Source organism: Gymnoscopelus microlampas (assembly GCF_963454915.1).
Source record: "Gymnoscopelus microlampas genome assembly, chromosome: 18".
In the NCBI taxonomy this organism is placed as follows: Eukaryota; Metazoa; Chordata; class Actinopteri; order Myctophiformes; family Myctophidae; genus Gymnoscopelus; species Gymnoscopelus microlampas.
Genome location: NC_139955.1, coordinates 28,202,097 through 28,217,096, shown reverse-complemented (window position 1 = coordinate 28,217,096; position 15,000 = coordinate 28,202,097). Strand labels below are relative to the sequence as shown.

Here is a 15,000-nt window from a genome sequence, read left to right as displayed (position 1 = left end):
TTAATGTCAAGGACCCCCAGTTTGACATGCATTAGGCTACGGACCCCCATTTAATGGCATTTCTATCTCTGGGACCCCAATTCATGTTGTAAAATCAATGTTATCTTAACTCTGAGAGTGTACAAATGGAACCAAATGGACCCGTTAGGGTCCATTTGGTTCCATTTGTACACTCTCAGAGTTACAGACCCATAAGGGTCCATTTGGTTACTATCCATCATTTAGCTGGGGACCCCCTGGAACCCCCTCAAGGACCCCTGGGGGTCCCCGGACCCCACTTTGAGAACCAATGTCGTAAACAACACAAAAAAGCATGTTACTGCGTGGTGAGTCCAAACTGCACTGACAAACCAGGCATTTAGTTTTTTCTTCAAATCAACAACACAAGTCTCACACGCAAGCTTCTATCAAGTGCCGGGGTGGTGGGGGGGGTCATGGGTGCTCATCTCTTTCGCCAGGTATGTAAGTGTCAGACAGAAGGGTGTCAAGGGACGTTGAAAACCGTAAAACGTCGCTTGTTGGGGGAAATTAATTTGTTTCCAGTGCAGAGCCCGCCAATTAACGCTCACAGCGCTAATTAAACACCACAGGCTCTTGAATAATGTTGGCAACTGAATTTCTATTAGTGCATGGGTGTGTGTGTGTGTGTGTGTGTGTGTGTGTGTGTGTGTGTGTGTGTGTGTGTGTGTGTGTGTGTGTGTGTGTGTGTGTGTGTGTGTGTGCATGGACAGTGGGTGGCTCTTCATATTTGCGTGTGTGTGTGTGTGTGTGTGTGTGTGTGTGTGTGTGTGTGTGTGTGTGTGTGTGTGTGCGTGTGCGTGTGCGTGTGCGTGCGCCGCGTGCGTGCGTGCGTGCGTGCGTGCGTGCGTGTGTGTGATTATGTATGGGTGTGTTGTGTTTTGACACCATATTCCTTAATTGTGTAATAGGTAATCACAGCATAGTTTCATTATGTGTGTGTGTGTGTGTGTGTGTGTGTGTGTGTGTGTGTGTGTGTGTGTGTGTGTGTGTGTGTGTGTGTGTGTGTGTGTGTGTGTGTGTGTGGGTGGGTGGGTGTGAGGGTGACTGTCTGTGTAACATAAAAAACAAAACAATAAATGTGTTTTACTGCATGAGAGGAAAGTGTTATGAATATGGTTGGAATAAAAAATAGCTGGCAACACAGAGAGCTTGGCACACCTCCATTCTGTGTGTGTGTGTGTGTGTGTGTGTGTGTGTGTGTGTGTGTGTGTGTGTGTGTGCGTGTGCGTGTGCGCGTGTGCGTGTGTGTCGTTGTAACAAGGTCAAACAGGTCAACCCAAGTGGTGGTCTATGCTTGTTTCATAATCGCCTCTTACCGTATGTGTGTGGTTGTGAATGTCCAAGTGGGTTTTTCTCTCTTTATATGTGTGTGTGTGTGTGTGTGTGTGTGTGTGTGTGTGTGTGTGTGTGTGTGTGTGTGTGTGTGTGTGTGTGTGTGTGTGTGTGTGTGTGTGTGTGTGTGTGTTGCAATGACTGGCAGGCAGGCAAGGTGATTAACTTGTCTGATATGATTTTATACCTCTCTCCCTCACCCTCCTTTCTCTTTACCTCTCTCTCTCAACCCCCCCCCCCCCCCCTCCCTCCCAATCTCTTTCTATCTAATTGCATTGTACTTTCCAAATCCTGTTTGCTTGCCAGGCCCTCTCCCAAACAAACATCACTAATAGAGTTAAGACCAAGCTATTGTAACATGTCAAAAATCATTTGGCTTATATCGGTATGTGCTATGGAAAACAGAATAGTAATGGCATGGTCCTTTTTTGTGCTGCCACATTTGTATTGCGTGTGCGTGTACGTGTACGTGCACACACACACAGACACACACACACACACACACACACACACACACACACACACACACACACACACACACACACACACACACACACACACACACACACACACACACACACACACACACACACGTTGATTGCTTCATTTTTCCACCACAGTCCTATACCGCTGTTGGAGCACTCAAGTAAAAAGGAAAAGAAAAATGTTTTAGCAATGTTTTGCATTAGGAGCACACACACACACACACACACACACACACACACACACACACACACACACACACACACACACACACACACACACACACACACACACACACACACACGGTAGAGGCCATATGTGTGTGGAGCCAGGCCAGTAATCATTGCGATAGCCTCTCTGTGTCTTTGAAGTTTCTTGGACCAAATTGTTCTACTGATCATAAATGTCATATCATCATTCCTCTCTCTTCCTCTGCCTCTCTCTCTCTCTCTGTGTGCCTTTGTCCTAGGAATTGATTAAGTGTGTAGTACAGTAAGTGTGTGTGTGTGTGTGTGTGTGTGTGTGTGTGTGTGTGTGTGTGTGTGTGTGTGTGTGTGTGTGTGTGTGTGTGTGTGTGTGTGTGTGTGTGTGTGTGTGTGTGAGAGCATGGGGGAAAGAGACGAGATGGAGAAAGATTAACTACATGGGTCTTGGTGTTATTTGACACCATATTTGTTAAATGGTTCAACTCGCATATCCTCTCTGTCTGTCTGTCTGTCTGTCCGTCTCTCTCGCTCCATTGATACAAACGCTGAGATGAACGATGAATAAAGTGTACAAAAGGGAGATTGCGAGGGGAACCGTGATAAAACTATGAGAATAAATAACTGGGATCCAAGCATCGTGTTGGCATATCAACATCTGTACATTAGATCACCATGTCTGTCAGTGTGCGTTTGTGTGCGTTTGCGTGCGTGCGTGCGTGCGTACAGTAGGATGTGACATGTACTGTAAATATTCAGTTCAAATAGACACCACAGAGTCAGCATCTGTAGTCTGCAGGTAATGTGTGTGAGAAGACAACTGAGATCAAAAAAACAATTCCCTTAATGTCTCTCTCTCTCTCTCTCTCTCTCTCTCTCTCTCTCTCTCTCTCTAGGGATCTGAGTGAGAACCAGATTCAAGCCATTCCCAGGAAGGCTTTCAGAGGCGTCACCAATGTCAAGAACCTGTAAGAACTCACTGTACAATCACCTCCTCCTCTCCTCTCCTCTCCTCTCCTCTCCTCTCCATTCTTCGGTCTACAATAGGCTCTATGCACAGCAGCCGTGCCTTGTTGGAAAAGAAATTGGGCCTCTTCCTTACTTCCTTCACAGTTCTTGCCAATTATACTGATTAAGGACTCTGTTCAATTCGGTGTAGCACAGTGGTTCTCTTTGTACACTCTCAGAGTTACACACCCCTAAGGAGCCATTTGGAACCCTCAAGAAAATATGAGGATCCTAGGACCACACTTTGAGACCCACTGGTGCAGCAGAGTGCCAACGTGCACAATATCAGCACCATGACTCTGTTGGACCAGAATGGAACAGAGCCTTAATCCATTAAGACCGGGAACGCATCTGTGTCATTTTAAGATTTCTTTGACTATTTTTCTGGGGAAAAAAATGTGAAAATGTGTTCAAATCTCTGAATATATATATGCATTTTTGACTCAAATCTTTGCTTCTGGGGGTCCCTGGAACAAAATATTTTGAGATGGGGGTGGTCCGCGGACAAATACATATCATATTGGGTGGTCCTTGACATGAAAAAAGTTTGAGAACCACTGATACTATAGAAACATACGTTTAAAAAAAAAACTGTTAGGATTTAGAATACATTTGTAGAATCCCCAAAAGCAAAGATTTGAGTTAAAAATGTTCGCTTTAAAAAACATATTTTCAAACATTTGCACACATTTTCACGATTTTTCTAAAAACAACAGCAGATATACAGTACAAGCTCATAGCGCGGCACTCTATGCCACGCTATGAGCTTGTATATCTCCTAATTAGTACACGGCAATTGGTAAGACCTGTGAAGGAAGAGCCCGAATTTCTTTCCCTATTATGTTGTCCTTTCGTCTCCTTCTCTCCATTCTCCACCTCCCCTGCATATTCTCTGCCTCTTTGTCTTTCTCGTCGCTCCGTCCTCCACTCCATCTTCTCCAGCAATCTCTCACTTGGTCCTGAACAACCCCACCCTCGTCTTTCACCTCCTCCTCTCCTCCTACTTTCTCCTCCTACGTGTCTCTCCTCCTCCTGCCCTGTCCAGTGAGATGTCACCACGGTATCAAGAACTCAATATCCCCCTGTCAATTATTCAGGATGTTCTAATCACCAATACACCAGTCAATACACTGCCTAATCTATAATTATCGTCGATAATGTTCAGGGGGGCTTACGGGAATGCTGGGCAGATCCTTTTTTTTTCTTCCTTTTTTTAAATGCGAGGAGAGCGGGAAGTCCACGCCCTATGTATGTCTTTAACCCACTCAATCCGGGAACGCTTCTGTGTCATTTTAGTTTTTAGCTACAGCCATTATTTTATACTTTGAGCTATTCAAAAATAGCATGTACTGTATACAAGCACCGAGTGCCTCGCTATGAACTTGTAGATGTGCTATTCTTGAAAAATCGTGAAAACGTGTGCAAAATTTGAACATTTGTGCAAATCTTTGACTACATTATATTATTTTGAAACACTCTGTGCCGCACTATGAGCTTGTAGATCTGCTATAGCCAAAGACATCTAAAATGAGATGCGTTCCCGGATTGAATAGGTTAATGTCAGAGACAGGTAATAACGATAACGATATTGATAATAATAATGCCACATCATCTGTGTTGTGGCTGATTATATATATATATATATATAGAGAGAGAGAGATATAGATATAGATATAGATATATGTATATGTATATTTTCAGATGGGGGGTCGGCGGCCAAATACATATAATTTTGTCATGAAAAGGTTTGAGCACCACTCATAATAGAAACATACGTTTTTTTCAGAAACCTGTTTAGAAGACATTTGTAGATGCGTTCCCGGATTGAATGGGTTAATGAGGGACGGAGAAATCCTCACTCAACACCTCCGGCCTCCACTGGGAAGAGAGACAAGTGATTCACTTGACTTTGCAGCAGTGTCACAGATGTGTCGTGTGTTTGGATCGTGTTCCGACGTGAACGGGAAGGCACAGGACACATCGCAGGAAGAGAGAGCACACTGCATACTACATGCCACGCAGTGTGAAACAAAGCACAAGTCAAGGGCCGGCAGAAGCCTCGTGAATGCAAGCTTGTGAAAGTTGCCGGTTTGAATCTGCAGGACCTTTTGGGGGAAAGTCTGTAATTTCTTTTGGACCTTCCTCCTCTTCATCACAAGTCAAACAGAGTTTCAAATGTCCACAGCCAGACATTTAAAGTGTTTCTGGACAGTAATATCAGTTTTATTATACAGCTTAATGAGGTTTTTAGGTATTTTAGCTTCAAATGTCCACAGCCGATATATATATATATATATATATATATATATATATATATATATATATATATATATATATATATATATATAGTACAAACCAGTGCACATTTTCCAAGTACTGGAGATGTTAATGTAACTGAAGCAGACATACAGTACAAGCTACATTTTCTCAAATGCAGCCCCTAAGAGTCCATTAATCACTCAGACGCTACGATATATACTTTGTTGACCGCAGTTCCCAAAGGATCTTTACTAATAGGCCCCATCCTTTTCCCCTCCACACTAAATATCTTCGCCAAAAATAGTGAATCTACCAAATAGCCGACCACTGTAGAATCTCACCAACACTGTTTCAGTCAATGGAAATGAGCTCCTTATCATCAAGTCACTTTGACAGGAAAATAAAGGCTGGTTACAGTTTAGGTTAATGGACCAAAGACCAAAGGACTGGCTGGTTATCAAGGATCTTGTGTGCGGGTGCGTGCGTGCGTGCGTGTGTGTGTGCGTGTGTGTGTGTCAGTACCCATGGCTTAGTTCCAAAGCTTTGCGGTTCGGGTCATTGCCTTCTCCTATCTGACGATCTGATCCACTTCACCTGCTCCCGCCGGCCACATTCCAAACTAAATGCTCCACACCGCCATGCCTGTAGAACAGCAGAATGAAACAAGCAATAAAATGTGATGAAAATTGTTAAAATGACCTTATTAAGCTGTATAATAAAACTGATATCACTGTCCAGAAACACTTTAAATGTCCGGCTGTGGACATTTGAAGCTAAAACACCCTAAGTTCTGTTTGACTTGTGATGAAGAGGAGGAAGGGCCAAATGAAATTACTTCTGATTTATCACTACTATTGGGAACGATGCCGGTTGGGAACGACGCCACCTTCTGTTTCAAGACTTTCCCCCAAAAGTCCTTTCACAAGTTCGCATTCACAAGGCTTCTGCCGCCCCTTGGTTTGTGCTTTGTTTCATACTGCGTGATATTTAGTATGCAGTGTGTTCTTTGTGTCCCGTGCCTCCCCGTTCACGTCGGAACACAATCCAAACACACGACACATCTGTGACACTCCAACTCTCTCTCCTCCTCAGTCTAAGGGTCATCATTACAAGCTGCAAAGTCAAGTGAATCACTTGTCTCTTTTCCCGGTGGAGGCCGGAGGTGTTGAGTGAGGATTTCTCTCGTCCCTCATTAAAACACATCGCTAGAGTCATAGAAATGGAAACCGAGCGCAGAGCATATTAACCACTTGAACCCAGGGATCGGCCCTTTATCCCTCTAAACCAGGGGTCTTCAACGTTTTTCAGGCCATGGACCCCCTAGCTGAGAGTGAGATGAAGCAGGGACCCCCTCTATATTGTATAAAATTGTGTTTCAGATTGAACTTCTATTTTTTTGACATGGTCTGCTCTTTTTTTCCCTCTACACCTATACCTCTTTGCCAAAAATATTATATTATATATTATTATATATGTTTGGCTAAAGTTCTCCTCAGAAAAGGGATGCTAGGGTTCAAGTGGTTAATGTAAAAAAAATAATCATATCACACAAATATTTGGCGGCCCCCCTGTAGTAACTCTGAGGACCCCCTAGGGGTCCCGGACCCCCAGTTGAAAATCCCTGCTCTAAACCGAATCTCTTCAACGGAAATAGCCGATCTATATAAAATCACTGCATGTCGCATCGAGACACGTTGTGAGTTTGTATCGGCTATTTTGGGTGAATGTTTGCCTACTGTGTGTATGACACGCCCCCAGAATAGGAATGCTTGGGGTCCAAGAGATTGTGTTCCAGGGACCCCCCAGAAGCAAAGATTTGAGTTTGCTTTAAAAAAAAATACAGTATGTATTCAAGGATTTGCACACATTTTCACGATTTTCTGAAATGTTCAAAAATAGCAGCATATCTGCTATTTTTTGAATAGCCCAAAGAAATCTAAAAGGACACAGATGTGTTCCCGGTCTTAATGGATCAATTAAGACAGCGCTCCAGTATTATTTTGTACCACTCCATCTTACCTTAACCCTCCCCCTCCCGTCCTTCCCAACTTGTCTTCTCTTCACCTTCCCTCTTGCCTGCCTCACTCACTGCCTGCCAATCCAGCCTTCCATCTTTCTCAGCTTTCCGTCTTCCCCTCGTTCTTTTCCTCTGGTCCTGCTTTCTTTCCTCCTCCCTCAATCCCTCTCTCCCAGTTTTGCTTTGCCTCCCCTCTCTTGTATCTCCCTCTCTCTCTCTCTATGCTTCGACACTTCCTCCTCTCCCCTAATCCTCTCTCTCCTCCCTGGATCCTTCCTTTCTTTCCTCTCTCCCTCATACCTCTCTCTACCTTCTGTCCTCTATCGCTCCCTCCCTCTCTTTCTCTATCTCCTTCATCCCTCTTTCCCTCCCTCTCTCTGCTTCCCTCCATCAGACAAGGTGACTCTTGCAGTAAAGTGGCTCCAGTCCTCCATTACACCACAGAATAAAAACATAAATAAAAACTCCATGACATTTTGTCCCCCAATGGTGGACACAATTGATTTTCTCATATGTTCGCTCTTTCTCTCTCTCTCTCTCTCCCTCCCTCTCTTCATCCTGTTCCCTATCCCTCCATCTCTCCCTCTCTTTCTAATTGTATCTCTCTCTACCTCGGTCTCTTTCATACTGGCTAATGTCTACTGTTGAGACATTCAGCACTTTTACACAGGGGTGCACCCATGCACACACACACACGCACACGCACACACACACACACACACACACACACACACACACACACACACACACACACACACACACACACACACACACACACACACACACACACACAGTGTGTGTGCATGTTTCTGATCATGTGCTTGAAGTGCCAAGAATCTAGCAAACACTGTTACGACATTCTACGGTTAATCTGGACGGACAGGTACATGCCATACATACGTGTGTGTGTGTGTGTGTGTGTGTGTGTGTGTGTGTGTGTGTGTGTGTGTGTGTGAGTGTGTGTATGGGGGTCCTACATGCACACAAGGGCTGTGAGGAGGTGGAATTACAGACGGAACCCAGAGCACTTTTTTCCCCCTCAAAACTTTTGGGTTGGAGGAGGATTTAGTTTGTGGATCATTAACGTGTTGCACCTCGATGAGTTTTGAGCTTGTAGATCAGCCATTTTGGAATGGTTCAATGAGTTAAAGTGACAGTTGCACAGTGCTGCTTGGATTGAAAGCTGCATGTTACTGCAGGTGGATTACACACAGCCATAAGAGAGACCTGTTTCGTATCGTTGCTGTTGCGTGGAAACCTTTATGTCAAAAGCCATTCCTTTTTTTGTTATTATTTTAAAAACATTTTAAAATAGTGAAAATAGATTGTTCAAAAATAGCCAAAGTATAAAAAGAATGGTTATAATGGTTATTTGTATGTCCAAAACCATTCATTTTTTTGTTATTATTTTAAAAGCATTTTAAAATAGTGAAATATAGCCGGTCTACAAGCTCACAGATCTTGTAAGCTTGTAGATCTGCTATTTTCACTACTTTTGTGTGTGACACTCTTGTTCGATCAAGTAGGGCATTCATTTACGTGGAAAAAAATATGCAAAGATACAAAGTTTCTGCAGCAACAAATGATCTTGTCAAATTACACCTTAACATCTACACACGCACACACACACACACACCTGCACACATCATGTAAACATACTGTAGTACAGTGTGTGTGTCTGTACATACAGACACACACATTGCAGTGTCCTCATATAAGTTCACACACACACACACACACACACACACACACACACACACACACACACACACACACACACACACACACACACACACACACACACACACACACACACACACACACACACACACACACACACACACACACACACACACACACACACACACCCCAACCACCCCTCTCTTCTCCTTCCCCAGGCTAAATATCTAACCCTTTCTTCATTTCTCCCCCTATATCCTCTCTCTTTTCCCATCATCCTCTCTCCTTTCTCTCCTCCCTCATAAAACGCCTCCGCACTTCACGCTTCTCTACCCACAATGCAGTGCAGGTCGGCCGTTTGTTTGAGTTATGGCCACGGTGCCGCGGCGAGGGGGTGAGAACACTGCTGTGACGCAAGAGTACAAGACACACACACGCACGCACACACACACACACACACACACGAGAACAAAAATATATACACAGACACGCGTAGGTGTGTGTCACACTCGTCCAAACGTATACACACCCACACATCATGACCTAGTACATAACCCGTTCAATCCGGGGAACGCATCGGTGTCATTTTAAGATTTCTTTGGCTATAATCAAAAATAGCAGATCTACAAGCTCATAGCTACAGTATGAGCTTGTATATCTTCTATCTTAGAAAAATCGTGAACATTTGTAACTGTCAAATGTCTCAAAAAATTATTGTTGCTATATCAGTGGTGCTCAAACTTTTTCTTGTCAAAATTATATGTTTTTGGCCGCCGATCCCCATCAAAATATGTTGTTCCAGGAACCCCCCCCCCCCCCCCCCCATTTTTAGCTGGTTATAGCTAAAAATCTAAAATGACACAGATGCGTTCCCAGATTGAATGGGTTAACATGTAGACCATTCAACTACATGGCTACTATTCTATAGATATCTTGGTCACTCGCTCTCATGTTTTTTTTCTTTTTTTTCTTAGATTTAATTTGTGTGCAACAACCCAGTTCTGGACCACAAAATGTTAGAATGTTATTTAGACCAGGGGTCTTCAACAGGGGGTCCGGGACCCCTAGGGGGTCCTCAGAGTTACTACAGGGGGTCCGCCAAATCTTTGTGTGATATGATTTTTTTTTACATTAACCACTTGAACCCTAGCATCCCTTTTCTGATGAGAACTTTAGCCAAAAATAGCAGATCGGCTATTTTTTGGCAAAGAGGTGTTTGGTGTAGAGGAAAAAAGAGCAGACCAAGTAAACAAAAAAAGTTAAATCTGAAACACAATTTTATACAATATAGAGGGGGTCCCTGCTTCATCTCTCTCTCAGCTAGGGGGTCCTTGGCCTGAAAACGTTGAAGACCCCTGATTTAGACAGATGCTAGGTTTGTTGTTTACCTGGCATCTTATAGTGTCAATGTGCATAATGTTATTTAGATAGCATGTTGTTTTAGATACATGCTACTGTAGCTACCTCATATCCTAGTTAAGGACCTTCTGCACTATTAAATTATTGTTATAAGCATTATTGTAAAGGTAGAGTAGAGTATCTCCCTGGCTTTTGACTAACATACATTAGTATGCGTCAAAAAATCCACTGTGCACAAGGAGACTACTATTTACTTATTCTATTATTCACAGAAAAAAAATGCAAATATGAGTCTTGTGTAGATTGTGTTATCAGCTCCCACACCTCAGATCTCCCATGTACCTTTTCATTATCGTCACACTTCTCCCCTCTTTCCATCTCTTCTCCTATCTTGGTCTGTTCCCTCCTCTCCTCTCCTCTCCTCTTCTCCTCTCCTCCCCTGTGTGCCGGTGATGCTTAATTACTCACTCACTCTGATGGATTCATGGAGCCACTGGCTGCTCTACTACATGTGCATGTGTATGCACGTGTGTGCATGCACGTACGTGCATGCATGTGTGTGTGCGCGTGCGTGCATGCATGCATGCGTGTGTGTGGTGCGTGTGTGCGTGCGTGTGTTCCCATTGCACCAGATGGGAGAAGAGAGAAGCTTTGAATGGATCTGCCAGTAGGTCTTATGATGGGCCTGATTAAACACACTAACTCATTACAAGGAAGGAAATTAAATTGGGGAGCCTCAATCTATATCCCCCGGTACTAAACAGCCCACACACACACATGCACGCAAGCACGCGCCACGCACACACACACACACACACACACACACGCACGCACACACACACGTTTATATTACCATAGTTGTGAGGACATTTTCAGATGGCAATTTTATAAATGGAATGTTTGTCCCGATGAAGGTCTAACGACCGAATCGTCGAATGAATAGAGATTATCCTTTTTGCAAGTTCCAGACAGTGTGCGGGACCTTTTTCTTTGATTTGATATCATAGATCCCTTTTCTGAATAAATGCCATTAAAAAAAAGTCTACAAAGCCCAGTCCACACCAATGCAACTATTTGCAACCAGTTGCAAGACATTGCAGCGGTCTGGACTGACCAGTTGCAGACACACCCACCCACACGCCCCCACACACACACACACACACACACACACACACACACACACACACACACACACACACACACACACACACACACACACACACACACACACACACACACACACACACACACACACACACACACACACACGATGCAGGCATTCTGTATGAGAACTTTTGATTGTGCAACATAGATAAAACTCCTCCGCTTCCTCCTCTGAGTTAAAACAGGTGGACAGAGGAAGGAACACAATACAAAATGGTCTTCACTGGCATTTGAACTGCTCTTTTAACTACATATTCTGGAACTGTTATATTATTATTGACGACTCTCTACTGTTGTGAATGCATGGCTATTGAATTACCTCACAAAATAAATCAGTTTGGGTCAAATTGTTGTTTGTCGGTTTTCCAAATGTCCACTTTGAAAACCACTTGTGTGATATTGTTTGGCAAAACAATACTGCTTCAACGATCAAAGCCAAACCCATTTCATCTAGAGTATGATATGAATGAAACCGAAGAAAGTGAAGAAAATTGAGAGAGACAGAGAGAGAGACAGAGACGGACGAAGGAACATGTACAGTACTGAGCAAAGAAAGACAGATAAAAGAAACGGTGAAAAACTACATTGTGGGGAAAAAAGGAGACAGGCTTTAATAAATATATCAAACGTTGGCCAATGCCGTGCCTCCCCATATGGCTATAGCAGGCTCTGTTTCAGGTTGTCAGCTTATTAAAAATAAAAAAACACAACTTTTAATTTACATAATACACAAACATGGCCCGGTCCATATGTTGCCTTGATCCCCGTTCTCTGGGTCTCCTCTGCAGTCCACTCATTCAGCAGATGTTCACATCCACAACACAACTCCTTCCAACAAGTAGGCTCCACAGTCTCAAACTAATGACACTCCTTTTAACTCTTTGACTGCCAGAAATAAAACGTTTGCTAAGCCACAACCAGCGATTTTTCGATTTTCTTACCTTTTCAACTAGTCACAGAATATTTATCTCCATTATGATCGATCCCCCGATCGTAGCTAAACAAGGAGGGTTTCACCGTGCTTCGGCAAAAAAATTTAATATAGCATGTCTCGTCAAAAAATGCAGAGTAAAACCAGGGTGGCGAGATACAGGCTTTTTTTCTAAATCGATTAACAAGGAAGTGAATAGAGGAGGAAATATTGGGATCACGTGATCTCCTGAATCTGTGTGTCTGCGGATGAAATGGTCACTCATGTGTCAGTGAACACATGAGTATTTTCTGAAACACTTATGTTGCTATAATATGAGTGATTCGCAAACCTTTTCATGTCAAGGGCCCCCAAAATTAAATGTATTTGGCCGCGGACCCCCATCTAAAAATATTTAGTTCCAGGGACCCCCAAAAGCAAAGATTTGAGTTACAAATGTTCCCTTTAAAAAAAATATATATATATATATATTTGCAAGATTTGCACACATTATCATGATACAAAATAAATAGCAGATCTACAAGCTCATAGCGCGGCACTCGGTGCCGCGCTATAAACTCTAAAACGACAGATGCTTTCCCGGTCTCACTGGGTTAATAGAGGAGGGGTGTTCCCTGTTGGGAATTACTTTGTCTAGAACTGCTTAATTCAGGGTGTACGTTCACACGGCAACACGTGCCGAGGCGTCGGACGCACCAATTAGGGTGCGTTCGGAAATGCGCACCGTGAGCACACTCACGTATTAGTTTGTATAGGCCAGTGCGCTCAGTGCTATATATCCGAACGCACCCATTATTTCCCATGCTGTATCCCATGCTGTGTCACTGAACGAAAACCACAAGCCAAATGCCTCCCAATAAGTGGGGACGACCGCGGCGCTTCTTTCCTATTGGTTGACACCCGGGGGTCAAAGTGTTGAATTCCAGGTTTTTTAGACACGTTGAAACCCACACACGAGTCAATACCCCGCAAAGGGGACACTCCACCTCCCCACCCCTCATATGGAAACCTCATATGTCCAAAACGTGTTACTTTTCAGTATTCAAATAAAAAAAAAGCAAAAAATAGCAGATCGACAAGCTCGATCAAGTAGGCCGGTTGGTTTACCAAAAAAAAATATGGAGATAAGAGGTTTCTGCCCGACAGCAACGTTATATGCTCCTTCATACGGCAGTGTCACTCGCGCCCCTAAAATAAACAGATTTAAGTTCACGACATGTGGCACCCGGGTATTTTCAGTGCACGGCACCGTCGTATAGGACCAAGTGCTTTATTCTGTCATTGAGACATAGAACAGGGACAGCCAGTAAAGAGAGAGAGAGAGAGAGAGAGAGAGAGAGATTGAGAAGATAAGGATTCTCAGAGGAGGAAGCTCTGGCACAGATCTGACCCTGGATCAGGCCTAATATAGATAGCCCCCCGTTTCCAAACACCGTGGGGCTGCAGCTAATGATTATTTTCACAACGATTAATCAGTCTTATCTCTCTCCAGATTATTTGATCATTTCGAGCCAATAAGCGTTGTGTTACTGTAACGTTATAGGAACAAGCTGCATGCGTGTTCCGACCCCTGACAACCAGGAACATTAATAATACTCTTACAACATGTTGCGTGTAGTTTCATTATTATGGGAATATCTTTAACAAATTGACGTGTAGCGTGTGTGTGTGTGTGTGTATGTGCAGGGGTGCACATAACTGGTGCGCAGGTGCGCATGCGCACCCAAAATAAAAAATGCGCACCACATCAGGCAACGCGAGGCGCTTTTGCGCACCAACAGCTGGGACAGGAATTTCCAAGCTTTTATTTTTTAGCAAAACTAAAAAATAAAAGCCTGGAGATCGAGGCTAGGAATTTACTTCCTGAAGCCACACTCACACAATCACTCTAAAGCACCCGTCGGCCCCATGTACAGCCATTAGGCACAGGGGTAGAGATATGACTCGCGTCGCCTCGCATCGCCTCGCATTGGCTCGCTGCGTGCACGCAGCCAGCAGCGGTTGTTAGAGGCACTCGTCACCGATGATGAACGCACCGTAATGGTGCAAAATATGCCGTGAACGTCCCAATCTGGCGGATAAAATCAGCGCAGCAGCACAGGGCACCAACCTTGGGGGCTTTATCTAACAGCGTGAGAAAAAAAAACGGCGAAAATCGGCGGAATTTAGAAGCAGAGCGTCCTTTTTTTCTCGCCCCCCCCCCCCCTCGTTGACAAAACTGTCCGGTGGGCACCGTGCTGAACCTCCCCCCCCCCCCCTCCCCGTTGACAAAACTGTCCGGGCTGACCCCCCCCCCGTTGACAAAACGGGACGGGCGCCATGCGCACCAAGTCACATGTCCAGGTGCTCTTCTGCGTACCAGACCTAAAAAGTTATGTGCACCCCTGTGTATGTGGTCCAAAACTAAATGAATGAACCCATTTAGACCTGAGGCCGATTCTAAAAACGCCTTCTAAATCCTGACCTAAGTTTCAAATTTGTATAAAAAAAAATATATGTTGCTATATACTGTACTGTACATAGCAACAACTACCCCAAAAGAG

General features: G+C 43.9%; 1 protein-coding gene across 1 annotated transcript in view; it reads left to right on the top strand.

The window, feature by feature from the left end:
* Positions 1-15,000, top strand: part of slit3 (slit homolog 3) — a 280,042-nt gene that overhangs the window by 152,390 nt on the left and 112,652 nt on the right. Inside the window, exon 5 of the mRNA XM_084041902.1 lies at positions 2,936-3,007. Within this exon, the coding sequence (XP_083898028.1) occupies positions 2,936-3,007 (72 nt within the window). The remainder of the gene's footprint in view (positions 1-2,935; positions 3,008-15,000) is intronic.